Source organism: Citrus clementina, unplaced genomic scaffold (assembly GCF_000493195.1).
Source record: "Citrus clementina cultivar Clemenules unplaced genomic scaffold, Citrus_clementina_v1.0 scaffold_9, whole genome shotgun sequence".
Taxonomy (NCBI): Eukaryota; Viridiplantae; Streptophyta; class Magnoliopsida; order Sapindales; family Rutaceae; genus Citrus; species Citrus x clementina.
The window spans coordinates 29223445-29251332 of NW_006261964.1; the positions used below are offsets into that span (position 1 = coordinate 29223445).

Here is a 27888-nt window from a genome sequence, read left to right on the forward strand (position 1 = left end):
CAAGCATTATCACCGCTCGGTATGCTCATCTTAGCCAGCCAGCCAGCATAAATCACACATAAATGACAATGGCCTGATATCGTGACCTAATTACTACATTTATCTCTTCACTCAAAAACCTCGCGCGCTCTGAATTTCTGAGCGGCAGGGAGCAATGTTCTAACAAATGGACCACCTAGTAATGTATTACAAATTCATGGGCAGAACTCAACAACCTACAAACCGGCAAGAGTTTATTATATGCATCTTTAATTAGATTCGTAATTTTAGACCATCTGAGATTTAAAATTGTAACAATCCACCCAATCATCATCCACAACGACCCTTCTTTTCCAATCGGGTGACTTAACAGATCCTGTATTCTATGGATAGCAATCGTCTCTAGTTCATGTCATTCATATCCAATTTTGACTTCATTCTGACATTCTAAACTCTTTAGTTCGATGTGGTAACTCTTTCATTCTGACAGCCCGTCTGATATTACATACTTCGATGTGGTATCTAACTTTATGAATCCACGAGTAAAACTATCCCTAAAAACCTACTCGAAAGAAAAGGCTGCCTATAAACTCATATACCCACTTATGTTATTATTTTTAGCCCAAGTAAGATTTGGGACAGGAACAGTCTCGCCTGCTTTTGAGTTTCTGATATACATTTCCAGAATAATCTTATTTTGTGGGAAAATGGAAGAAGAGAAAAGAGTTTCCATTCTCACACGCCAAAAACAGAGGAGTTTCTATTCTTAGATGTGTATTATTCCAGTAAAATATACATTTATGCGGTTACATGAGTAGTAATCAATATGAATTATCAGGATTATGAGCCTCCAGTACCAAACAACGAGAAAACTTCACGGAAACACCAGTAGGATCATACTGATGTTGCAAGTGAACATCAAACCCTCTGTGAGCTCCCGCATTTGTAAATTGAGGGGATTATATAACCAAAATGATAACCAAACAGATATAAAGAATTCCTCGTGCCAAAAAATAAACTTATTATTACATAAGGAAAAAAAATCCATGATACAAGGCTATATGTTTGGTATAACATAAAGGTAAAGAAATATTAAAAAGAATGCTCTAACAGTACCCACACTATGGATAACTAAAAACTGTTTTCCTGTCTGCATTTTCTTATAGTCAAAAGGCATTAGAAAAAGTACTCTCACATCGGCAGTAGATTCATCTATTCCATCCATCTATCCTTGATCCCAGGCATGCCAAGCTATATCACAATTCACAAAATGGCATGAATTTCATAGTTACATCTACAGGCTAGCATCTAGCGGCTTTTAGCCTTGCAATCAGTATTATAATCTGGGCTCAAAGGTGAAGCCATGCCGGAAAATTTGAATGTCAGCTGGCCTCTGACTGCAGCATTGGGAAAAAAGTCCAGTTGTTGGAGGGTTTAGACTCCTTTCCAACATTTTCGTTGGCCCACCATTCAGAGTTGATGGAGGGCTTATTGGAGACTTCTCCTTCTGTGTTATCAAAGTTGAACTCTTTGATTGACCCGAGAGTGATTGAACGATGCTTTCGGTAGCAATATTCCTCTTCTCCGTCTCGCATAGTTTTCTCAGGCATTCTATTAGAAGACTCTTCAGGACACAACTCAAAATGATTTTCACTATCCGTTAATTTTCCATCTCTTCGTATTTCGCCCTCGGGAACTATGTCCTGTGGAAATTCTGGGACGATTCTGGGAGAAGCAGCTGACTTATTTGCAAGACAGCGTGCAACTTCTTCACCACTCAGCTCGAATGAAACACGGTGATCAATAATATGTTCATCACTTTTAGTTCCATTATCTGAATTGGCAAGGGATGCCACCTCAGAAATCTGATTTTCCCGCACAAATCCATCTCTAGAGGTCGGACCCATTCCATCAGGTGTCAAAGATCCTGAACCCAGCCTTGAACCAAGACCTGCACCATCAGGTGTTACAGTTCCTGAGCCCAACCTTGAACCAAGCCCCACGCCATCAGGCGTTAAAGAGCCTGAACCCATTCTTGAACCAATCCCCACACCATCTGGAGTCACAGATCCGGAACCTAGCCTCGACCCCCACTTGCGAGTAGTAAAATGTTCAAAGCCCAAGAGCTTGGGTGCCGCCGCCGCACTGAAATCAAGAATCGGGTGTCTATCTGGGAAAGGAGACGAAGTGCCAGAGTAAGAGACTACTGAACCTGGTGATATGAGTTGACCACCTGGGCTTCCTGGGTACAGCTGATAAGGCTGGTATCCATAATGGGATAATGAGAGCTTCTGATTAGTCCCGCTGTTTCTTCGAGCACGTTCCAGTGAAGATGTCAACAGTTGAGCAAATGGCACTTCCGGAGATGAAGGAGTTGTCAATTGAACAGATTCGGGAGGGGGGGTGCAAAGGGCAGTAGATGGTTCAGTGGTGAAGGCAGAAAACACAGGTGGTGTAACTAACTGTGTTTCGTGAGCATATGGGCCTATGGCAAACATGGATGCAGGTCCACCAGGAGAATAGGCGTTGACAGAAAGGGAATTGAGGGAAAGCAATCCAGCAGGTGATTGGGTGGCAGATGGAGGGTCTGATTGGAGGAACGATGCAGGAGAAGAGGGAGGAGCAATGAAGGGAAGTACAATGGCTGTTGAGTGGGCTTGAGTTTCTGCAGCTGGGGCTGCGGCTCCTGTTACCATTGGTTCAGGAACAAGGACAGCATGGCTAATCCGCTTGCTAGTTTTATGAGATCCAAAACACCAGTAGAGGCTCCAACAGCTTCCCCATCTTCTTTTCTGTAGTAATTTTTTTTAAAAAAAAAAAATACAGAATAAGAAGTTTGGACAGAATCAGAGTTGGCTTCATTTTCATCCTAAGTCATTCAGCTTAAGAAAATTTACCAAAAGAAATACCTTAATTAAAAAATGCCAGCCCTGACTAACAAGACCAGCCAAGGTTTACAATCATTAATAAAGTGTTGGTTGAAATATTTTCATCAACATACTAAGGCATTTAGAGCTAATTACTTAAAAGAAGACATGTAACGGCATAGCAACACAACTGCAACTCAAAACTACACTTCTGCCATTTAAACACAGCCAGCATTACACCACCTCGATCTAGCATATATTGTCACCAAATGCTAGGTGAAGGATCCATTAATGATATGACTTCAAATAAAAACTAATTCAAGTTATTATTTTGAAAATTTTATTCAATTGCCCAGAAAATATTAAAAATTAATTATTCTTTGATAACAATTAATTATACTTCCCATGTGTCACTAATTACACCAGATCCAAACTCCAAAAATTTTCTCTTTTAACTTTTGCTCCTGAAGAGGGCTTCAGCAGCCCAACTGCATTTAAGCTTTGCAGGGCTATCGCAACTCCAGGAAACATCACAGCATCTCTAGTCAATTTGCTCAAAAGTTATCTTCTTTGACTCTGAATCACAGTCATTCATCATGGTGGAATAACTCAACTTATAAAAATTTTATACGGTCCTAACATAGCAACTCGATTAATATCTTAGATTTCTTCTACAAATAACTTCAATTTCTTATCAGTAAGCAGAGCCAAAAGATAATTTTTTTCACAAACAAATCAAACAAGATGCATCAAGACTCAAAACTTCTCACCAAAAGGATATCCAGGGGCAATAACTAAACAAACTTTGATACTCAAATTTTAATTCACGACACCGAAACTAATTAAACATTTCATAAAGCTCCCAACTTTCAAAGGCCAAACAACAGCATAAAAAACCCAAGATCCCATATCCCTTTTTCTCTTATTTTCCCTCAGTTTCTCAGCTACCAAACACATAACCTGTGAATATGTGTATGTAAAATAATAATAATAATAATAAAACTCTGTTTTTTTTTCCCGGACAAAACTTATACTAAAAACAAAATAACTCATTAAAGAGAAGAATAGTTACAACCCCATAAACGAACCTGAATCGCGGCTGGCCGGAGGCGGGACTCAGCTGAAACTATGGCAGTTGCAGCGGCGTTAACGGTCTCGACGCTGTCGTGAACACTACTCATCTTGTTTTCAAATTTTCAAAACATGAAACGACGGCACAAACGAGTTGTGTAATAACATCTACAGCTTCCGTTTGGATCTCCAAACGAAAGCTTTCCGCTTTTTCAAGAATTTCAAAGATTTGGTTGAAAAAACGAAGAGCAAAAGAATTATTACGAAACGGTGAGTTTATATGTTTTATTATTACGTACCAAAACAATAATAGATCATCAACACTCTTCCTTCGGGTTTAGTAGTTCCGCTCCAGTCGTTATCCTCCAGTTTCCATCCATTTTGCACTTAAATTATTGACACGTCAGCCGAATGGAAGTCTGGGTCCCACCACTTTAATCAATTATTAGAATTTGTTTCTTTATTTTGGCTTAATTATTGAGCTATTATCTTATTAGTTTCTCTTTTCTTCAGCTTTTTGTTTACCGTCCTAGTAAAATCACTTGTATTATTGAAAGTAATTTCATTTTTTTTTTTGGTTTTAACTACATTGCGGATGCACCTATAATAAAAAAGCAATTCTAGAGAAACAATAATTTCTTGATAAAATTGATCTTTTGAGATTAAATTTTAATATTAACAATAAAAAATTATAATTATGAATGGCGATTATCAGAACTTTATGAAAAATTAAATTTTTAATTAAAACTGGCATATAATAAATGAAAAAATAAATAAAATTCATATAATTATAAGTAGGGACAGTAAGTTTTACTTTAATGAACATAAGAGTATGAATAAAAAAGCAATGGAAATTAATATATTTTGATGATTATAATACTAACAATAACAAAAAACAAAGTGTAGTTCATAAATATGTTAAATTTATTTTCTAAAATTTTGCTAGTAGATCCATAGAATGTTGATAATATTACAAAAATAGAATGGACAAGAGCCAGCTGTCCCTACCCCTCTTTCTCTCTCTCTCTCTCTCTTCTTGAGATTTTGTAATTATAACTTCTTTTTTTTCCTTCTATAAAGTCAATCACACAGTAAACAGATAAATTAGTATATTAATTAATTAAGGCAGCACCAGAGTTTCACCGCAAGCATTAAAAAATTGAAAGATAACGCTCGCATTTGTTCTTTTTAGATGTAATGGCGTAACTACCCTCTTATTATACTCAAATTCACGGATTAATGCCACGCAGGCAGTTAGTGACGGAACCGAACAAGATAATTGGCGTGAAGTAGTCGTGAGTTAATGTCGTTTAACGTGTTGGGTCTGCATACATTGTCTCCTTCCTTGTACGCGTGACTCTCGTGACCGTGTTTCTGTGCTCCACATGAGTTGCTCTACACGCCGGCAAAATATCAAAAGTCATTCCTGTGCTGATCATGAATTTTCGACCGTTTGATAGGCAGACCCATGCGGGTGATTTCTTTTTCTTCTTTACTTTTTTTTTTCCTTCCTGAATCTTGCATTTTATCAAAAATACAATGTTAATCAAACACCTCCCCAAACTTGATCTGTATGAGACTAAAGTTCAACTTACCTTCAAAAAAAAAAAAAAAAAAAAAAGGTAGTGGTCTTATTCAAATCTAATTTTATAATTAAATCAAACGTATGACTAATTTTAAATTAAAAAAATTAATTACTATCACTTCACTCCAACCTGAGATATTAATTTGAATTAATCTTCTATATATCTTATAATTTAATTTAATTTTAATAATTCAAATCAGATCTAGATTTGTTTTATTCAACTCTACTTTTATAACTAAATCAAACTCGTAACTAATCTCAAATTAAACAAAAAGAATAATTACTCTCACTTCCCTCCAACCTAAGATATTAATATTTTGGAATATCTGTATAATCTAAAAATAAACTCATCTATCTCTTAAGTACAAAATTTAATTTTTAATTTCTATAAAAACTAATTAACATATTGATACTACAAAAGTTGTTAAGTTCAAAAATATGTAGAACGAGATTCACGAATGTACAATATTTGTTTAATACCGTAAGCATGGTTTATTTTTCGAAGTTTCGAGACCCAAATTTAGTGCCATTGCAACTTGAAACATTCTTTATAGGTAATTGGATCTTGATTCGTGGATCCTGTGCCGAGAAGCCTTGCCTAACACTAGATTTAATCATCGATTAAAAAATTTTTATGGCTGCACACTTGTTTTGACTATGTTCTTTTTTTTTTTCATCCCTTCTCTCCGACTAAGGTTCCGTTCGGTATTAAAATATTGTAACTTTTAACATGTAGTTACGGTAAAAAAAAAATATATAATTATAAAATAAAAATTAATAATATATAATAAATTTAAATTTAAATAATAATTTTCACAAAATTATTAAACATATAATAAATTTTTTATTGTACAAATAAAAAAAATTATATTAATATAATTTTAAATCTATAATAATTAATATTTACCTATCATTTCAAACACACCCTAAATCACCCAAAAATCATACGTATTAATTATTATTATTTTTATATATCTAAGGAACCCATCAAATTAACTCAATAATAATAAAACCAATTGACAAACACTCACTGGGTGAAGACTGAAGAGGGGTATTTTAGACCAAGAGCCTAATTTATTTTTCTATATTTGTCAATTATTATTGTTTACTCTGTAGCCAACAAGAGAAGCTTTATTGTCAAGCTGTGCACGTGTGTGCGCACATTCACTTGCTGAATCGGTTTTCGTGCGCACCCCTCGTGCGTAAGATAGCGACATACCCTATTTCTTTTCTTTTCTTTTTCTTTTTCTTTTTTTTTTTAATAAAAAAATTGGTGTTCTCCTCTCAAATTAAATTAATAATATATTGTGATCGGGCGGTGGTCCTTTCTAAGCAATAATAATCAATCAATTATCAAAATTTTATCTATATGCTTCCTTTTTAACGCTATTGATAACGACATCACAACCTCTTCCCCTTTTGGCCTTATTACTCTTTTTACTTTTTTATCAATAAAAAAAAGGCCCTTTCCGCTAACTTCCTTTTTAAAGTCTCTAATCTTTTTCATCTTTTCTTCGTTGTTCTTACCTTTTAACCTTTTCTGTACCTTCCCAATGCCCTAATTCTATAGGGAAAAAAATTAAAAAAGAAAAATCGCTTAATTACATTTTAAAAAGGCCATAAATTAATTAGAATAGATTGCACTGTTTGAGCAATAAAATATTGTTAGTTTATCGATGATAGAGATACCGAAACACAAAAAAATTACTCATATTTATATTAATTTTGTTGGTCATAAGTTATAATAAATATAAGTTAGAGATCGCCTTCATTAAATATAAATTTTCTTATTAAAAGTTTTCACATCACTGAATTGTGATATAACAATTTAAAATAAAAATATATATAAAAAAAACTTTTGGGTTATGATATCATGTCATTAAAATTATTGCATTGACAACCTTTACCTTTACCTTAATTTCATAATTACTTTTCACTAATTCGGTGATGATGTTGCAACAAACTTACTAGGTTTCTTTCTAAAATTCTAATCAACTTTTCTTAACTTTTAATTAACCTCTTTCCCATGCAAATGTTTTTTTTTCCCATTATGCATAACTTTATACATTATCTTTTCATAACTTTTACAAGATTATAAAACAAAAAAGGTTCTTCAAACATAATGATAACGTTTTTTTAGATCCACTCGTGTAACCACAAAAAAGACTAATAATGTTAAAAAAAAATGATAATAATAGCTATAAAAAATAAATAAAAAACTTTTGAAGAAGAAGCGAATAAAGGTAGCTTTTCTTAAGCCACTTTTATTATTGGGTCCACCAAGAGGTGCACCCACTGGATATTTTCTCAAAAACTGGCCTCTTATGTGGTGGCTTTGTGTCTTTTTGGCCCTACACGGCAAAAGCTTCCCCGGCACACCACATGTTCAACTTATCAAGTAGGTGAGACTTGATTTATTACTTATAATTTTCTTGTATGCAAATTTTATTTTTTTAATTTCAATTCAGCTATTATTTAGTTATATAATAGGATATTATTAGAGTAATTACTCGACCTGTTCGTTTTCTACGTCTTAAAATGTTAATTTGAAATTAGACAATATTATTATTTAATTACGATGAAAAGTCTTCAATGTTTTTTTTTTTTTTTATGTTTACTTATTCATTGATTTTTTTTAATAAGAGTATGGTTGAATTTCATCTAATTCTCCATTAATAAAAGCTCAAACAAGTTCAAGACGTTAATCTTAAAAAAGTAATACTCTTACCGCTTGAACTAAGCTTTCGCCCTGATTTATTCATCGAGTCTTATCATGTGTGTATTTATTATTACATGATTACTTTATGGATAACACGTGATAAGATTCCAATAAATGAAATAGAATGTATTAAAAGTAATAAAGACTTTTTTTTTTTAACTACAATCAATTGCATGAGTAGATATTGTTAATCATATTTAAAGATTCATTTAAAAAAACGCAAGGTATCTGCATTTGAAATATCCCTACAACATTACATTCATGAATTAAGAACATAAAACAATACATTTTTTTTCCCTAATTTTCTTTGTGTCTTGTCATAGCCTCATAGGTTCATGCCTGGGTTTGCCCTGAGGTGCATGTCATTGACACCATCTTTATTTTTTACATTAGCTTTTGATGACATGACAAATCATCGTGGGTCAATTCCTTCATTATTAAAATCCACATTGATTGTAATCCACACAAAAAATAAAATAAAAAAATCAATCGACATTGATTATTAATATTATTGATTCATTATTCGTGCATAGATCATAATTGAGAAAGTGCATTTGGACTTCTTGAGTAATTTTTCATAATAATTAATATCTGCTTTCGTGGTGCTGGTATGCTTAATTTTGAATAAAAATTCCTCTTCTCATCAATGTAAAATAAATAATGGAGGAGAGTTATCTAGGGATGGCAGTGAAGCATATATGGATTGGATCTATATTATTTTAGATCTAGATCCGTAATAAAAATTAATATCTATATCTGCTCCAGATCCGTCATGGATTTATATTTTTCACTCCATATCTAGATCCGAAATAAAAAATAAAGATCTATATCTGCTCCAAATCCAAAAAGAAAAATTAAAATCCAAATTTGCTCTAGATCCATCATGAATTTTAAATTTCAATAATAAGAGATCAATCTTTTTTTAGAAAGAAAATTTAAGACTAAAATGCATTGGTAACAATTAAATTATATAATTTGTATAAAAAATCTAATAAGTATTGTAGCTTCTACTTTTACACCAAAATAAATAAATAAGAAAGATAATAAAATATCGATCAAAAGTAATTGCAGGAATAAGATCATTATAATATTATAATGTCTCCTTTACCATCTTGATATCCATTGCACACTATCATCATTCCTATATCATTAAATATTAACATATAAGTTAAAAATGATTTATTATATTCAGTGCTTTATTATTTTTATTATGATCATATTTAACTAAATATATTATTAACATAATTATTTCATAGTTGATAGCCACCATTGATTAGTGATTATACAAATAAATAAGATTATGAGAAAATGATAGAAAAACAAACTCAAGTCTATCGATTTTCGTAACAATTAAATAATTGATCCAAGCATTCAAATGAAGTGGAAAAGCGAGAGTAGACTAAAGAGGAATAAATAGACTAAATTGTAGAGTGAAAAACTTAAAAAAATTAGACAGGATATCTTAATTTTATTTTACACTTGATAAAATTTTGTCTTATTATCAATTAAGTACCTTTAAGTTTTAAGATTCTTAAATACATGTTAATGAATAAATTTTATCATCATTTATAATTAGATAATTATTAAGAATTTTTAAAAATAAAATTACATTAAATGGTGAGTGGATATGGATTTAGATCTAGATATTAAGATAAATCCGAATTTGCTCCAGATCCGCCTTAGATCCACACATCGATATCCAAATCCAATCCAAATCTATTTTAATCCGACCCAAATCCGATCCAATTGGATTTGGATCACATGGATCTTGGGTCAGATCCGATCCATTGCCATCCTTAGAGTTATCTTCTCATCCGTTTTCTCTCGAGTTCCTAAAAATTTTATATTGCATTTGCGTTCATGTTCTCACATTATTACACGGCAACCACTACTACTTTTGGCTTGTATTTTACTTATAATTCATTTGAGATTCATTTTGGTGGCTCAAAAATAATTTTTAAAAGTTTAAAACTAGTTTTTGTATTTAGTAATTTTTTTTTATAAATTATTTTAAACAAAATTACCTTATCCTACAATAAGTTTTGAAAAGTAAGTAAGGGGTAATATTTCAAAATCTAATTTTAAATGTCAGTATTATACTTAATCTTATTCTATACATATCCTGATATACATTATAAAAATCTAAAATTAACCTTATTAGTTAAGAAATAAAATTATTAACTTTAAAGATATTATTATTATTATTATTATTATTATTATAATATTGAAATAATAAAATAAAATTGATATAATAAAATATTTATTTTAGTTAGCGATTATTTTATATACACAATAACAAAATATTATATATATATGTTTATAAATGTGTAGATAAATTTTATATCATTGGAGTATTTATTATTATATGCATGCAATACTAGTATACCTTTAAAGTTCCCAATAGATTCTTGATGAAAATGTTTTGTATGGGATTGTCTCACCCGATAGAACAACAGATCCCACGGTAGGAACAACTAAATTTAATATTAAAAATATTAGTGAGTTCTAGCATAGGGCCCATGTGGCAGAGCACCATTGGGCCTCACACATATTTTTTTCCGTTCTTAATTTGTACCTAGGACGTAGAAAATGTAAATGTAATAATATTAAAAAAAGAAAAAGAAAATGTGTAATTACTTCTTTTGTGCGTTTTAAACTCACAGTCAGCCCATTTTTGTGGGTAAGCCCAAAGTTTATAAAGACCCAACAGCAAGAGTTCAGTTGCAGAAAGCCCAATGTTTTAAGCTAAATTTTGGCCCATATTAACTCCCCGAAAATATGTCCAGCAACAAAATCAAACCACAAGTACAATCGACAGCCACGACTGCTGGCTGCACAACTGACAAAAATGGCAACAAAATTTCTCAACAGATGACCTTTGCTTTTATCAAGATAATTTTGGGCCGTAACAAAAAACAACATCACATTTTGCTCTGAAACAAATGACGATAGTGACGGTCATGGCCTCATCAACTCATGCATTGTTATTGTGTTCATCATCGCCTTCTTACACTAGCTCAAGACCATCAGTCTACTCACTATCTTCTTCTGCTACCCCAATTTCCTGTCCCAAAACAACAAATTTTCATCTTTCCACAACGATTCCGCAACTGGGTTCGAGTCTTTTCTCACAATGGAGTGGATTAAAGCATCTGGGTATTTCAGTCACACCAAAGTCTGTTAATTTATTAGGTACTGATTCTTATCTGGGATTGATTCCTTTCCTTGTTGTTGAAAAGTTATGCTCTTTTTTTTTCTTTTTTCTTTTTTTTTAAATTTTTGGTGTAAATGGTGTGTGCAGAGAAGAAGAGAAGGTGTAAAAGGGGTGTGTTTTATGCATCTTTGTTTGGAGTTGGAGCTCCTGAGGCTCTTGTTATTGGGGTGGTGGCTTTGTTGGTTTTTGGTCCCAAAGGTCTTGCTGAGGTGAGTTTCACACGCGCGCGCGCGCGCACACACACACATATACATATACATAAATACACACATACAAAAGCTTACTTATCTCTGCACGTGGATCATTTTTGGGCTGACCAGACTGTTTGTTAGATATGTTTATGTTTACCATGAGTTTTAAGGCATGAATATTAGAATATTGATCTTTTGCTACCTATTTGGTTAAACGCTTGTGAAAAGAGGGGAGTTTATATTCTGTAGAGAGAAAAAGGTCCCTATGTAATTGCGATAGACAGTCAGCAATGGTCTGACATTGGTGTGTGAATTTAAAGTGCTCTTTAAAGTTAGGAGAAGAAATCCATACATTTCATGGTTAAATGTTCATCAGGCAGATTGAGAATTTTCTTGAGGATTTCTACTTTGAAATATATGAAGTTTCTTGGCTTGTGAGTAAATGTAGTATCTTTCCTAGGGGAGTTGTCAGACAATATAACACAGCTCAAATATTTGATGACCAACCTATCCAGTAGTGATAAGGACTACTGCCAGAGCTAAATGGTGCATTAGTGCTGGTATATGTTGTTTCATCTTGATGTCATCTACTCTGTATTACTCAAGAAATCTAGAGGTTTAACTATTTTTGTCAGTTGTGTTGTCGTTGAAATATGTTAATTTACGTGTGAATAGCCTCTAGTTTGCGATATGCCTTCTCATTTTTCATTTTAGTGTAATAAGATTGTCATTATTATGGATCAGTTGACTCTGCTGTTGCTCTTTTGGTGCCTTTAGGATCATCCTTTGATTGCTTTCAGAGTTTAGCGTTATAATGTATAATTCTATTTTTCTAATCTTAATTCAGTTATCTAAATGAAGGTTGCTCGGAATTTGGGGAAAACTCTGCGAGCATTTCAACCCACCATTAGAGAACTTCAGGTTGGTTTAATTAGTTTTCCCCTTTTTTTGCTTGAGGTCAAGTTTGACAAGGATGCTATAATGAATACTATCATGTTTGTACCCATGTAGGATGTTTCTAGGGAATTCAAGAGCACCCTTGAACGTGAGATTGGTCTAGATGACATTTCTACTTCAACACAAAACCCAAACAACTTAAACAGAACTGACACCATGTCAACTCCTCCATCAGTTACCAGCACTGAGGATTCTCAGACAGTTGCTGACCCCAGTGAGTGATTGAGCATATCTATTTAATTATGTTTTGTGACCATCCAATGGGTATTAGTATCTTTGAATTTGATCCTTCATTCAGTGTGTATGTCGATTGTTACATAGTTTTATCTCAGAAATTTTGTTGACCATTTTTCCTCTTCAGAATTGCGCCTCTGTGATGAGAAACCTCCTACTAACATGCAAATAGTTTTCCAATTAACTTGCTTTCCTTCTTGCAATTTTATGTCCTAAAGCACGTAAATTGTCTCCAACTTTGTTTGTAAGACTAAAGAGTGTGAACACAAATGGACGCCAAAGTTTTGTTTACTCCCATGTTGCTTGGACGAAGGGGCCCCCAACTGCCCAATAGGCTTCATTTGGCTTTCAAGACAACTGAACCACTTGCCACAACGTTTCTGGTACAATTTCTGCACTTAGAAATGGCCATGAGTTCCATAATTCACCGGCTAAGAGGATTACAAACAAAAGTATAAGAAACCTCTGGTTGTGATGATCCACTTTTAGTACATTTTTCCTGAATTTCACTGCAGTGAAAGATTTTCTCAAAGTTAAGAGCTTAATCAACATGATTTTAAGAGATTATAGTATTACGGTTTTTTAATGATTGTATAATAGGGTTTTGTGCAGTTAATTTCTTTTTTCATTTTCCTTCTGATCTTTTTAATGCAGTTATTTCTAGTTAGACAAATATTCCTTTCAATTTAGTAGTGCCTGAGAAAATTGTTCCGGTCCTCTTAGAAAATTGTTCTCGATCCTTGCTTGTTGTGTTTGTAAGATTTGCATTCAATAGGGTTAGTAAAGTCATCCTTAAAGAATTCTGGTGAATTCATGTGATTTATCCTAATTTGCAGATGGTGCTGCATCAGCAAACAAAGCATACACCAGTGAAGAATACTTAAAAATGACAGAAGAGCAGCTAAAGGCATCTGCAGCCCACCAGCAGGAGCAATCACCTCAAGGAGAAAGCCTCTCTGAACCTCAAACTCAGCCTCAGGGTTCGTTCATTCTTCTGCATCTCTTTCTCTCTCTCGCTCTACCCTCACTAACATAACTTGTACCAATTTGTACCAGATACAGCTAAAGAAACTCCTTCAGCAGTGCCACCACCCCAAAAGCCTAAGAATTAGAGATGATACATCACAAGTGTGCTGCTTCCAAGGAACGCTACCGACGACCAGTCCCTCCTTCAGAAGCTCAGAAGTGAAACGTGAAAGCTCACTAGAAGAAGGATAGCCGAATGAAATTCCAATCCTGATTTTTGTCATTTCTTTCTAAGGTTTCTGTTGATAGTCATAGTATATTCTTAGAAATTTTCAGAGCGGGCTTGAATTCATGTAGAAAGTGATTTGTCATTGTGTATCATTACAGAAGATGTTGCTGTATCTCGAGGGTTGAGTGATACTTTTTACGGAAGGGAAGATCATGTTTAATTTTCTATTTAATCGACGGTTCTGGGGAAAAGAGTTCAGTCCCTAGAAGCTACAAAGTAACTTCTGCCTCCTTTCAAGAGCGGTTTTCAGGGTTTTAGGCCTCACTGATAACAATGGAAGCTATGGCTTTTCCTTTTATACTTCAAATCGGAACAAAATCATGTTACAAAGTAACATAGCAGTTTAATGCTCAAAATTTTGCTACAACAAATTCATTTGTCTTTGAGTTTCAAAATCTGGGTAGTCGGCATTTGCCTGCCCACTAAATGAATACATATCAAAGTACTTTTCATCTGAAGGCATGTTACCCATTTCCCGTCCTCTAAATCCCTCCATTGGAGATGCCCATGGCGCCGGAGTGGAGGGGTTAGAGCTAGAAGCTTCTTGATTTGAACTAAAGGCACTGGGATTCTGGGGTGAATTTCCAGTGGCCCTTCTACCTGAGGAATTAATGGGTGTCACTGAAATGGATGCTGATTGCTGCTGGTTCTTCATAGGAGACTTTGGGCGAAGCAGCTCTATTTCAGGGGTTGTCATAACAAGATGGGGCGCCTCGGGAGGTGGATTTCGTCCTCCCCCTCCTTGCCAAACTTTTCCATCCTTGTCAGCAAAGCTTTTAATGTATGCCTGAAAACACCCAAAATCCCTCCGGTCAAAGTCCATTTCAGAAAACAGTAAGGAAACTCATTAACAATCACAAGCAAGGAGTTCAATTTCCACGAAGGGGAAAAAAAAGGGCAAAAAAGAGCACGGAGTTAAAATTATAAATTTTCTTGGAGTTTGCATATTGTTCTCACCATGTTATAAAATATATCCAAGCTAAAATGATTTAAGGTTGACAAGGGGAAAGATAAACCAACCTTTGCCCTTTCCCAGTACCCAAAAAAAGAGGCGCAAATTCTTCTGAAGAAAAGAGAAGCAAATGCATTTGACGCAGATTTTTCATATTTTAGGTCAAGAATCAAGCTTCTTATATTTCCCATACTATTCCCTCAAACAACCAAATGTTATCCATTGCAAAATACTAAGAAGGCCAAAAACTATGCTTTTCTTCCTAGTCTTGAAAAAACTGACTACCAATCTGGCATTTTACAAATGGTGTCCAAATTATGCCTAATTATGGGGCAGTTTCAGAAAGAAGATAAAATAATGTGCATAAAAGTATTCCCCTACTACAATCAATCATGTTTTGAAGTAATAGAATACCTCCTTATTGAAATTTGATGAAGATAGTCCACTACCAACAGTCAACCAACCAGATCGGATATTGTGGTCTTCACCAAAGAGCTCAAGCCTTCTGCGCCCAAGGGCAAAATGCTCAATTATCCGATACATATCTTCAGGCTTTCGAGTTGAACCTACAATGTAATTGGCAGAAGAATTTTCAGTTAGTGCCTAGTAACCCATATTGAACAGCGTGTAAGAGATTCAGTATATAGCCATGATTTCTATCATAGGAGAGCACAATGTTGAGCATATGTTTTTCCAATTAAAGCAAGAATTTTTATAATTATTCGTCATATTAACTTTTTCTCACGGCACACTTACGATAATAGATTCCTATGTGGTCTTTTCATGTAAATCCTTCACATGCAAAAGACTAGCAAATAAACACTAATTATATAGATGCGTACTCCTAACATCAGTGTCTAAGATGTCAAGTATATTACTAACCATAAGGAGGTTCCTCGGCAATAATTACATCGGTGTCAATGTTGGCATGGATTATATGACCGTCAGTACTTCGACGGACTGTTCCTTTTATACCCATCAAACAGTGTTCCTGCATCATAAATTCATTATGTCACGAAAATATCAAATATGTAAAAGAGTATCCATGATGGAAACTAAATATTCTATCCACCTTTGAGTGCTGAAACAAGGTGTGACCATGCCGCAGCCCTGGAGTTGCATTATTTTTGTTTGTCTTCACCCAGCAAATATCCTCACACCTCCTAAAACCCCACTGCATTACCAAGAACATACAGTTAAATTATATAATGCTTGATTGCACATCACAGCACATAACTTTGTTACAGCTAAAGGGAAAGCAACATCCCACTCATTTTCTATTTATGTACCTTCTTCAAACACTGGCGACCCTGCTCAAGACCTACACCATCACCCACCCAAAGGAAGATAAAAGAAGGCGTATCTGCAATTGCCTGAGAATAAAATGGTTCAAAATATGGATAAATATTTGGTCAAAAGACAGAAATATGGCATTTACTTGACAAGAAAAAATGCATCGTATCTCCAAAAGCCACAATTGTATAAGATGCATTCACAACTACAGACATTACTACATATGGCAAAGTAACAGGGTATATCCAATTATGGGAACTATGTTGTTATCATATGAAATGCCTAAAAAAATGATAAGTTTAAAATTAATGGTTAAACAATTATATCATTGGTGCCACAAATGCCAATGCAAGGACAAGCACAAAACAGTACTCATTTCTTACTGAAAAACATCAGCAAGGAAATGTGATATGCAAACAGATTACCTCAATCTTTAGATTGAGTATTTCTTCAAATGTCCAGTACTCCATTTGGTCAGCAACACCTGGAGCTCGATGAACGTATTCCTCCCAAGGAGGGTCCACAAGAATAACATCGAACTTGGTTCCAAAGAATTCAGGGGACAGCTCAAATTCACGCAGGTCACATTTGAAATACACTGGAGCAGTAGCAGACTTGGATACAATCTCATCCTTTTTCTGTATAAGCTCCCTAAGCTTGGGGTAATCCTCTACAACATTGGTGAGCTCTAGCTCCCTGATGAAATTCTGGGGTCGCATACCAGTGTCAACAAAATTCTGAGAGTAATCATTCTGCTCTCCCCTGGAAGGAGCTTTACCAGGGGTTCCGCTAGATCTAGGAGGGGCCCAACTACCAGAGGGTTTGTCAGGTGCTGTCCCTCGTGCTACTGGTCCATTAGCATTAAAGCCAGGCCCAGACATGCTGGGAGGGCCCCCTCTTCCGGGACCTGATTGATTAAAGTACATACCAGGGTTCATTGGAGTCCCCATATTAGGAGGAAATCTTGGACCTGATGGTCCAGGAGGAACAGGAGAGAGACCAGGTGGGACACCTAGCATATTCATATCAACTCCCCGAGGCCCAGGCCAGACCACAGGAGGAGAAAAAGGTGGAATGAAGACACCAGGGCTAATTGGAGGACCAGGAGCAGGTGACATATTAGGGTTCAGTGGCTGCATTGGTCCGGGTGGTGGCATTCCAAGAGGTCCAAAAGGTGACCCCATCATAGGCAATGGCACCCCGACCTGTTGGTTGTCTCTCCCGGTAAGTCTGCCCCTTCCTCCTCTACCTGCCCTACTACCTTTCCCTCCTTGTGGTGGAGTTCTACCAAACGAACCAGAATCCGGGTTTCCATATGGAGGCTGTGAACCACCAGCAGAACCAGCAGGGCGACCGGACAGATTACCTTTCTGGCCTCTTCCTTTACCACCCTTGTAGTCAATCTCATCTCTCCATGAATTTAGATCTCGCATAGAGGTACCATCATCCATAAATCTGTCTCTTGAATCCTCACCTGAGAGCCCAGATCCATAAATGTCACTTCTTTTTGCCCTATCTTCTTCCATATATGGCCACTCTTGTTCATTTGGAGCCAACTGAACATCGGATTGGTGGCCAACTTCAGGTCTCCGGGAAAAGCTGGGCCCAGCCTCTGCTCTTCCATAATCCAAAGGCTTGGTTTGGATCTCTATCACATCATAGTTCTCGTTTGAAATTCCAAAATTTGATGATGTCTTCACAGCTTCACCCCTACTTCCATCTTTTCTGTTACCTGACCGACCATGAGGCCTATCATGGTCATTCCTCTCTCGACCATGCCTAGGTAACTCCCATTCTCTGCCACGGTCATAAAAAATGTCCCCATCTTTTGAATCTTTGTCATTGTTATTGGGTTGCTTTCTTTTCCAGTTATCTTTCGAACCTTCCCGATCCCTATTCCTGTCAATCCAACCATCATCTCTGGCCTTTGTTCTATCGTCCCTGTGACTATCTTTTTCATGTTCCTTCCGTTTAAGGTCAATGCTTCTTTCATAATCCCCCTCAGAGTGTTCTGAATCTTGATGACGTCTACCACTTCTCTCTGGGGTCCTGGACCTATTTGAGCGCCCAACTTCCCTAACACTTTTATCTTTCATCCATGTATTTCCATCTTCATCTTTGATCGACGACCTTTCACGGCCTTCAGGAATATCTCGAGCAGTTGGAGTTCTCTGCTGCCTGTGCTTCTCATTTTTATCCCTCACAGATCTGTCCTCGTGACTAATAGGACTAGCCCTATTTTCTTCTTCTAGAGCTTCTGACCTGCCTTTGCTCTTGCTCTTCTCAGAATCAATCCTTCTCTCTTCCCTGTTGTTGGACTTGATACCCTTCTCACTGTTGGAATCAATACCCCTGCTTTTACTCTCACTGGATTCATGTCTTGCAGAAGCACTTCTCTCTTTAGAACTCTCATATTTAGAATCAGAAGTCCTTCCACTTCTCATATCAGCTCTTTCATAATTAGTTTCTTCAGCTTTCCTGAGAGTATCAGAATCATCCCATCTCCTCCTTGAGCTTCTGCCTTGCTCAGAAGAATCATTACCCTTATCACGGCCACTTTCCCTTTTATCAGAGTACCTTGAATCTCTATCCAGTGTCTTCTCAAACTCTCCGTCATGGGATCTATCTTCCTTGATTTTACTTCCACTCCTGGAACTCTCATGCTCCGAAAACTTCGAACTCACTTTTCTTCTCTCACTTTCATCAGCCCGACTATGCCCTCTGCTCCCAGATTTATCTCCACCATCTTTTCTGTTATCTATTTCTCCATCCTGATACCAACTGCTCAACTTTTCCAAGGAACTCTCCTCTTGTTTTCTCTTCAACTGCTTAGAACGTTGCTCCTTTCTTGTGTCATAATCATCTTCATCACTGTCTGCTTTGTTAGAGCCGCCAGGCCTCTTACGACTCTCGTTTCTGTCACCAGAACTCCTCCTTCTTCCACTACTATCTAATCCCTCAGCTTCTTCTCCATTGCTAGGCTTTCTAGACTTGCTTGACCTATGCTTCCTCTTATCACTGCCCTCCCACTCTTCATCATCCCTGGCCCTTTCACTCTTAACATCAATACCATCCTCCATTTCTCGTTTCGCATAACTCCGACTACGTTCTGGTGAATCCATTGCAATGCCCTCAAGGAGTTGTGTAATGAAACAGGCTACCCGTCAATATGACTGATGACGCTACAAACAAATCACCCTGAAATTGTATAACAAAAAGGATGAATAAGTACCTTCTGAGCCTATAAAACAAAAATTTGTTGAATAAGAATTTTCCTTTTAACAAAAATCCTGCAGTGTAACAGAGGATAGTACATATTAGAATTCAAAATGAATTCTACTTCCCCAGAACTAAAATTCATTGCACTCCATTCCCACTACAATTAAAATCCAGCTTCTGAATTCGCTTCGGATAAATTTCTCTTTTCATACCATTTAACTAAAATTTAATAGAGTTTCTTCATAATTTAAACCTAGAAGCATACAAGCAAACTAAACAACCTAACATGAAGAACCCAAGAAATTGCGCTACAATCAACTAAGCAGAGGTCTAACAGCAATACCAATTACAACCCATTTAGAGAACACTAAACGAAAGGACCCCCCACTAATTTAAGATTGAATCTTGGACATCCAAATCTAAGAACTCGAATTAAAAAATTTTTAAAAAACCAACAAAAATCCTAAAAAAATTTATTCACGAAGTTGTGGAATGAAAAGTAGAAGCGTGAGAGATCTAACTTACATTCCCCGGACGAAGGGAACCGTAGAGAAGTTCGCGAAGAGGTTTTAACGTTGAGAGTGACTGAAAAAGAGAAACATCGTCGAACGAAGGAGAAAACAAAACCCTGCTATTTGTATTTTCCCATTTATTATATTTTTTAATTTAATTGATTCGGTAAGTTTAGTAATTTACCCACATGATGACATGGCCCAAAACTTTTGGTTACCTTACACAGATACCCCAGTTTAAAACATTTCTTAATTTTGTAGTTACAATAAATAAATAAATAAAAAGAAAAATGCATTTTTAGTTGATACCATAATTATAAGGCAATTGTTGAGTTACAGCTAATATAACTTGCACCTTATTAAAATACACTTAAAAAATAATAATAGATAGCAGTTCGAGCCTCTAAACAAAAATTTGTTGAATTTAAATTGAGCTTAGCCTAAGTGGTTAGAGCCACTCCCTTACAAATGTGAGTGAAGCAGTTCGAGCCTTCGCAGACGCATTGCAGGGGTTTAATTTAAATTTCCTTCCTCGGAGCCTCAGAACTTGAGTGAAGACAATATTTCTCCTAGGATAAGAGTTGACATCTCTCGAATATTTGAGATGATTAAAAATTTGAGCGGTGCCATATCAGAATTGATATAAACGAGTCTCAATATTTGTATGATTGTAAATATAATGAGCAATAGTTCTCATTAAAAAAAAAAAAAAGATAGCAAGATCCGCATGATATGATTTTTGTATAGGATATAAGTTACGGCTGTAACTTAGCAAAATACAGCGGCTGTAATTTAGCAAAACCCTGATTATAATCCATTGAAACCCTTATGGTCACTCAATTTTTTATTTTAATATTGGCTAATGAACCGTCTTATTCCTCATGTCAAGTGTCAACGAGGTTTTAATTTCAAATCTCTTCTTTTCATGTAAAATACTTTGCCAACTGAACGTGTTATTATACTTCAAAAAACTTATATATTAAACATCTCAAATATGAAATTTTATTAATTTTAAATATTTTTTAAATTGTATTTATATATTTCTTTTATAATTTATGTTCGATTTTTATACATTTACATTTGAATAGAAATTTTTTTTTTGTAACTTTTATCTGAATATAAAAAGAACTGAATGAGAGATAAATATTATATTATAAAAATATCTATATTAAATATATTTATTTCTTAAATTATAAACTTAATCTTTTTATTTATCTTTACTTATAAATAAGGACATAATGTCACTTTTTTTAAATGGACGGACGGACCCGATTTATTTCTAAGCCAGATTTGAGCCGAGTTAATATTTTCACCTTTCACCTTTCGTGGATTTTCTATTCTTTAGCCATTTAGTAGGTGAATTTTACATTAACCATTTGGTTCTCGAATGTTAAATATCAAGAAATCATATTTTTTTTTTCATTTAAATTAAAGAACTCTTATTAGATTAATATGAAGCGCCCAATTATATGGTAGGGACGAAGTAACTTATGAATTAAGATGAATTGTAACTTATTTACAACTTCAGAAAAATTTCAAATAAGTGTTCTAAATTGATTTATTCCTAATATAATTAATACATTGATATTTTAACTAAAAATAATTTTAATCCACTCTAAAAAAACACATGGCTTCGACCGGTCTATCTTGCACTTGTGTAAACAATCCAAATCTTAAAGCATTTCCGGTTCAATCGATGGATCATGGATCCAGTGGATAAAAACGAATGAGCTTTTGTTTCTTAAACGCACATCAAATACAAATTACTACAAAAGTTATTTTTGTGGAATCAACAAAGGGCTTTCAAATTCAATTGCATGTGTTCAATTCAACAGCAGCAAAGCTTTTATTCTACATTGGAATTTGTCACAAAGAAAATAAACTGTGTTAATAATCTCAAATTTTATAATAACAATAACAGTAAAAATGAAAAAAAAAAAAACTCACAATAAATTAAAAATCATAGCATCGACCGTTACGCTCCCAATCACCGTAACGGGTGGGCTCGGGACCCCTGGGCCCACCGACCTCTCCGGTATCTTTATTCACAAAGTCACCGGTATCTTCTTCGTTTCCATCTCCTCGATCATCAACAATTTCCTCGCTCTCTTGATTTGATTTAACGGTCTCTCCTGGTTCTTTGACGGGCGAGTTTTCTTGCCGAGTCGATGATGATGAGCGAATGAGTCGGCTCACCGAGTTGGAGGATCCGACGAGCGGAGGGGATAGCTTCGGTGGAGCTGAGAGATCGGCAATTGATGCAAATATACGGCCAAGATTGTTTCTCGCCATTTGGTTTCCTTTCGGTCTTGCAATAGAAAGAGGATCAAACAAACCCTATGCTGAAGAACTAGAATTTAGTTTTGATTTTGCTGCAACTTTGGCGGTGAGGATTTTTAAGTGCGCACGATTCGATCTTATCGAAGGCCACAAATTGCTAAATGGGCTTATTAGCTGTACTGGGCTAGCTTTGAATTTTTGTTGAAAGTTTTATTCAGCCCATGAGTCTTTGATTTATTTATTTTTCTTAAATTTCTTGTTTAAATCATTTCATTTTCGGGTGGGAATTATTGCTCTTTTGTCAAACGACCGTTAGTCCCACTTAATTGATCATATGATGCCTTAGAAATTAAGCTCATCGGTAGTTAGTAGTTACTAAACGGATAATAAATTCAGAAATATGCTATGCCAACAAAGGCACATTTACGAGCCAGTGCTGGCTGTAACAGACGCATTATGAGATAGCCAACTTCCCAACTCTTAACACAAACAAAACGAGACGATAGTCATTCATAGCTCAATAAACAAGCATAAGCATGTTTTAATTATGTTATTCTAGCAACTAACGAACATAATGCTTTAGGAGCAAATTAAAAATCACGGTTAGACACACAGTTAAAATCCATTCAGGACCGCCTCGTCGTTTAAACCAAATAAAAAAAAAAGCCGCGGTTAGATCTAGACAGACCCTAATTAATTCATTATATATACATTTTTTTTAAAGTATTACACAGTGGGATTCAAACCCCACACACCTTGTACTCTATATAAATTTTTTTTTTACAAGTAGCGTCTGTTCAGAAAGTGGTGAATGTACTTTACGTCGGCATTGATCCGAATTTGAGCAATAAAGAAGACAAGAGTCAATATTTAGAAAGTGATGTTTCTCATCCTCATTCATCAGAAAGTGATGTTTCTCATCCTCATTCATCAAACCTTAAAAAAAAATTATAAAAAAAAATATTATTTATATAAACTTATACTGGAATTTTGATTGAATGACAGATTGCCTGTTCTCGTGCAAATAAAAATAAAATTAGATAGATAAAAATGTATCATACTGATATTGTCTAGTTAATTGAAAAGAAATTAACAAACATCAATGAGACATGAACGAGCATAAAAGAAAATTAATACCCAATAAATTCAAAGTACATAGGCGCCCTCCATATTATATTAAATTAATTATATCAAACTTCCAAATCCAAACAACAAAGAAATCCCTTAGAAAATGTCATACGCTAGCAACAGAAACTTCAGACACTGAAACATCTTGATGTCAAATTTATTTGCAAATGAAGAAGCAATAATTAATTAAGCTAAAGCTCCATGAGAAACTCGTTATCCTTCTCAAGCCTCTCCATTGCACCAGGTTCCAAAGTAATCTCAACATCAATGCTCCTCCCTCCGCTCTTGCCTTGGTACAAATACACCATCCCGTCAAACCTATTGTTGCTCCCGCTCCTCACGCTCTCCGGCTTCCCCCACCCGAAATCAACCTCGTAAACCTTGAACCTCGGCGAGCTCCCCACCGCCACGCAGTTCACGCCGGCGTCCTTGAACTGAAAGATCTTCGGTGCGTTCTCCCACCCCTCGTTGCGTTCGTCAATGGCCTTAGCGGTGTGCGCTTCTATAGCCTTCTGTATCATCGACGCTCCAAATTCCGGTGGATTTCCTGTTAATAGCCCCGCCGCCGTCACCGTGAAGATGGCTTGAATTAGGTTCCCGAAGTAACTGTCCGGCATCGGCGGGTCCACGCGTTTCCGGCAATCGGCGAAGACTGTGAAGACTGTGTAGTCTTCGGGTTTTAGGCTACGTGCATGGGTTACATGGCGCCAGATATGCACAGCTAGTGATTGGAACGTTGAGAACGGTTTTGAACCGTCCGATGGCCCGTTTTCGTTGACTTTTGACTTGATCTTGTCGATGGCCGCTTCGGAGAATTTAAAGACTTTCTCTCTTAGCACCGGTTCCTGCTTGGCAGCAGCGTCGCCGCTGGATTGGGAGTGTGGGTCCGGGGGGAGTGAGGGGTCGAGCTTCACGCGCGTGTTGCGGGATTTTGTGCGCTCCAGGAAAGGTGGGACCGAGACCGAGGTGGCCCCGTTGCACGCCTGGGCCCATGAGCTCATGAAGTGCCACGTGGAGGTGCCGTCTAGGATCGCGTGATTGAACGCGCATCCAATTACCATTCCGTCTTTCAGCTTGGTCAACTGTGCGCACACGATCAAGATAGCATGTAAGTAAGGCTCATGATGGACGGCTACGATGAAGCTGGAACCAACGTCACGAAATTGAACGATGAAAACGCAAGGGAAATTTATAATGAAGCATAAATACACCATTAATGGCCTGAAGCTGATACAGGTCGCCAGTCCAGCTAAAAATGAGATTCTTTTTACACCCCCCCCCCCCCCCCCCCCCCCCCTCCCTCTCTTTTTTTTCTGAGGACTTATAATTCGATAATGCATACTCCAAATACAAAATTGGAATTCATAATTTTAATTTACTCTTTTAATTAATTAATTAACAAAATTTTTGCAAGATATATAATATAGAATTAAAGTCTCAAACTCTTGACTGGTGGCCCCATCAGGACACCAAAAATTGTTGGGTATTTATGATGTGGGTTGAAGTTGGATGTTGAAACCATATCAGTTTATGTGTGCTAAATTCGAAACAAGTGATATTTACCATCCCATTAATCATCTTCAGAGGTACAAAACCTCCGCGTCGTTTTAAATATATATAATTATTTTAGCTACTTGCCAACAAGTAGGTAGCAATAAATTGATGAAGAATTTTGACAACTAAGATTGATTAATTCCACCCTATATATATTTTTCTTAATAAGGAAAAAGAGATTTTGTTGAATATAGTTACATAAATTCATGTGTGGAACTCACATTAGGGGACCCTTAAATTATAATTAATGGCCTATACACTGTTCATGTGTGTGGGTGTACGTTACATGAGTGTAACGTAGTGTTTACCCTCACATTATAGTATAGTATTTACATGTCATTTTCGCGATTAAATTTGCTTTTGTAACTATTTGATCAACCAGATAGAAAGTCAATTCAGGCTACGCTATTTTTGTCTAGATCAACAAGACCCTTGGTTGCCTATTTGATCTTCAAGCTCAGTAATAAAGGCATTTATCACAGACAGATGTAATGTACCTCTCATAAATGAAAAGAGATCTAAAAATGGGTGACAAATCAATCAATTTTCTATCACATCCGCTTGGGTCCTATTTTTTTTTTCTTTTTAAATTTCTTTTGTCAATGACAGAAATATTTTTTTTTATTATAATTATATTACTATCTTTTCTCACCATAATGTACATGTTTCTGATGCATGCAGATTTCATGCAACAGATCCCACAATATAACTGTCTGATGAGAAGTGTCAATACTCAATAATGCATGTATAGTGACTAGTGTTGTGTTATATTTGAATTTTTAGATCGCATTATTCATTTAATGAGGAAGAAATAAAAGGTTTCTCTTTATGGGTGACAAAGGCAGCTGTCCCGTTGAGCACTAACAATGCATAGGTGTATGTACATGATATGACATTACAGAATGAACATGCAAAGTAAAAGTATCCCTAAGATGTATTTTATTTTATATACCTTACACTTACTCAGTACTCACTATTTATATGATTGAATATAAGGTACATAATGTCAAAATAAAATTATTTTAACATGCAAAGAAAAATTGTTACAAGCTATTCCTGTCTATGAAGTAAATTAAAATAGATACAAAAACCATTTAGATTTTTGTTTTTTGGATGAATTGATTGAATTTAGTGTTGTACCTGAAGAGCCAACAAAGGCCGATGAGTCCCCTCCAAATTCAGGACTCCATAATAGGGAATCAACTCCTTGAAACTCTTGGTGCCTTCCTCAGCCGTCAGATCATCGACGGCGATCTCATCAGCGACGGCCTCGGCCACCTCGACGCCGTCCATGTCATCATCATACTCAACCCTAAAGACACCTTCTTCATCTTTCCCCAGCTTCCCAGCCAGCTGATAAAACTCCTCCAACACATGCTTAAGCCCATCTTTGAGTTTCTCGACAGCGTCGTGAAACTCACGGTCCCCGTTTCTATACAACAACAGCTTCTGGTTGTAATAAAAAAACAGATACGGCAGATCAAAAGTCACCAGCTGACACTCTCTTCTTCCTATCACTTTGCTCGGCTTCACATGGGTTTTGCTTGTAATCTTCACCTTTGTTATCTCTGCCATTTCTAATATTAGGGTTCTGATTGTCAAAAGCACTTTTGATTTGTTTTTGTTGGATGAACTAATAGAAGAGATGATATGTTCAGGAGCACTTCTGCTTGTGGGTTTTTTTTTTCCTTCCCTTTTTTTATAGCAAAAGAAGAATCACTGCTTGTGCGGTTGAGGGAGCATTAATGGAATTCATGAAAGCAGTTGTGATCAATTAATATTTTCTATGTCACTTTGTGTTAATTAGTTAGGGTAGAAATCAAGTTGATGATCGGTGAAGCTTCTCTCCTGCATGGCTAAAAGTAAATCAATAATGTCGACGACATTATTACGCACCTCAGCTCACCTTAAATTTTGTGCAAGGGCACTTTTGCTTTAAGCACTTGTACGTTGCGCTTATAGGTGTTGCACCTTGAGAATTTTTTGGCCTATCATATTTGAAAGTGAAATTAAATACTTCTTCAGTAATACACATGTATTTTCGCAGTCAGCTACAGATGTAAAGACTGAGTCCCCCACAGGAACTCATATATATCTTCAGTAATACACATGTATTTCGACATATGGACGTAGATGTTCGAATTATGCTGGATAGACATCTCATGCTATATGTATGTTGCACAATTTTTAAAATTTAAACTTCCGAAAAATTCTTTGTTGTATTGTTAGTGGATATTGTAACGTAATATATAATTGTAGAGGTGGTCACTCAACTCTTAATAAATAAGGGTTCGTTGGACATTTCAAAATTCAAACTAGTTATCATTTTATGAAAATTTTGAAAGTGTAGACACGGTATTGAATTGTAGTAATATAGTGTTTTTTTATGGTGTGTTTACTGATCATCAAGAATCGGAACAGAAATTAAGAAATAAAAATAAATAATGTATTTACTTGCTTCAATGAGAAGTTGAATGAGAATCAAAATCGTTGGCCTTGTAGGGAGGTAGGATTTAGGAATGAGAATCTCATTTTCTAAAGTGACCATAGTACTCTTACTCAAATTTTAAAATTCTTATGTTGTCCTTCTTTTATTATTATTATTATTATTATTAATTTTATTGATGATGATCACAATTATTACAAAAAATAATGACAATAATAAACTAAAGTTAGTTTAGTAATTTAAAATGATTTATTCTAATTCTAAGATAAAATAGTTCATTCCGATCCCAATTCCTCTAGTTAAGTAAATAAGGGCCTGTTTGGTATTGTTTTTTAATCTGTATTTTCGGAGAATAAAAACGAAAATGAAAATGGTGTTTTGCAGTTGTTGTATTTTGAATTTAAATATGTGTCTGGTATCATTTTCTGTATC

At 35.5% G+C, this 27888-nt stretch overlaps 5 protein-coding genes across 5 annotated transcripts; 1 reads left to right on the forward strand and 4 right to left on the reverse strand.

Moving 5' to 3' along the window:
• Positions 1–983: 983 nt before the first annotated feature.
• LOC18031222 lies at positions 984–4247 on the reverse strand. Its single transcript, XM_006421914.2, has 2 exons — positions 3935–4247; positions 984–2771 (listed from the first exon to the last, which is right to left on the reverse strand). The coding sequence occupies exons 1-2, from the start codon at positions 4025–4027 to the stop codon at positions 1362–1364; spliced, it is 1503 nt and encodes a 500-aa protein (XP_006421977.1). The 5' UTR covers positions 4028–4247; the 3' UTR covers positions 984–1361.
• Positions 4248–11053: 6806 nt separating this feature from the next.
• Positions 11054–14292, forward strand: LOC18032020 (sec-independent protein translocase protein TATB, chloroplastic). The gene is made up of 6 exons (XM_006421915.2): positions 11054–11413; positions 11523–11644; positions 12488–12547; positions 12638–12797; positions 13654–13797; positions 13874–14292. Exons 1-6 carry the CDS (start codon positions 11164–11166, stop codon positions 13927–13929), a joined length of 792 nt encoding a protein of 263 aa, XP_006421978.1. The 5' UTR covers positions 11054–11163; the 3' UTR covers positions 13930–14292.
• A 59-nt stretch (positions 14293–14351) lies between these two features.
• Positions 14352–20168, reverse strand: LOC18033573 (methyltransferase-like protein 1). The gene is made up of 7 exons (XM_006421916.2): positions 20062–20168; positions 16743–19515; positions 16314–16397; positions 16097–16198; positions 15907–16015; positions 15439–15590; positions 14352–14859 (listed from the first exon to the last, which is right to left on the reverse strand). Exons 2-7 carry the CDS (start codon positions 19437–19439, stop codon positions 14434–14436), a joined length of 3570 nt encoding a protein of 1189 aa, XP_006421979.1. The 5' UTR covers positions 19440–19515; positions 20062–20168; the 3' UTR covers positions 14352–14433.
• Positions 20169–22001: 1833 nt separating this feature from the next.
• Positions 22002–22340, reverse strand: LOC18032972 (succinate dehydrogenase assembly factor 4, mitochondrial). The gene has a single exon (XM_006421917.2). The coding sequence runs from the start codon at positions 22338–22340 to the stop codon at positions 22002–22004; it is 339 nt and encodes a 112-aa protein (XP_006421980.1).
• Positions 22341–23450: 1110 nt separating this feature from the next.
• On the reverse strand, positions 23451–26698 carry LOC18032863 (BAHD acyltransferase DCR). The gene is made up of 2 exons (XM_006421918.2): positions 26151–26698; positions 23451–24538 (listed from the first exon to the last, which is right to left on the reverse strand). The coding sequence occupies exons 1-2, from the start codon at positions 26583–26585 to the stop codon at positions 23648–23650; spliced, it is 1326 nt and encodes a 441-aa protein (XP_006421981.1). The 5' UTR covers positions 26586–26698; the 3' UTR covers positions 23451–23647.
• Positions 26699–27888: the final 1190 nt, after the last annotated feature.

Excerpts from the sequence above, each read along its gene's own strand:
- LOC18033573 (XM_006421916.2), bottom strand. The coding sequence starts at position 19,439 with ATGGATTCACCAGAACGTAGTCGGAGTTATGCGAAACGAGAAATGGAG. Across the intron at positions 16,016-16,096 it reads CCTTGTTTCAGCACTCAAAG|GAACACTGTTTGATGGGTAT; the intron begins GTGGATAGAATA and ends TTTATGATGCAG. Across the intron at positions 14,860-15,438 it reads CATCAAATTTCAATAAGGAG|GCATACATTAAAAGCTTTGC; the intron begins GTATTCTATTAC and ends GGGTGTTTTCAG.
- LOC18032972 (XM_006421917.2), bottom strand. The coding sequence starts at position 22,340 with ATGGCGAGAAACAATCTTGGCCGTATATTTGCATCAATTGCCGATCTC.
- LOC18032020 (XM_006421915.2), top strand. The coding sequence starts at position 11,164 with ATGACGATAGTGACGGTCATGGCCTCATCAACTCATGCATTGTTATTG. Across the intron at positions 12,548-12,637 it reads CCACCATTAGAGAACTTCAG|GATGTTTCTAGGGAATTCAA; the intron begins GTTGGTTTAATT and ends GTACCCATGTAG. Across the intron at positions 12,798-13,653 it reads TCAGACAGTTGCTGACCCCA|ATGGTGCTGCATCAGCAAAC; the intron begins GTGAGTGATTGA and ends CCTAATTTGCAG.
- LOC18031222 (XM_006421914.2), bottom strand. The coding sequence starts at position 4,027 with ATGAGTAGTGTTCACGACAGCGTCGAGACCGTTAACGCCGCTGCAACT. Across the intron at positions 2,772-3,934 it reads TCCGGCCAGCCGCGATTCAG|AAAAGAAGATGGGGAAGCTG; the intron begins GTTCGTTTATGG and ends AAATTACTACAG.
- LOC18032863 (XM_006421918.2), bottom strand. The coding sequence starts at position 26,585 with ATGGCAGAGATAACAAAGGTGAAGATTACAAGCAAAACCCATGTGAAG. Across the intron at positions 24,539-26,150 it reads GGCCTTTGTTGGCTCTTCAG|TTGACCAAGCTGAAAGACGG; the intron begins GTACAACACTAA and ends GTGTGCGCACAG.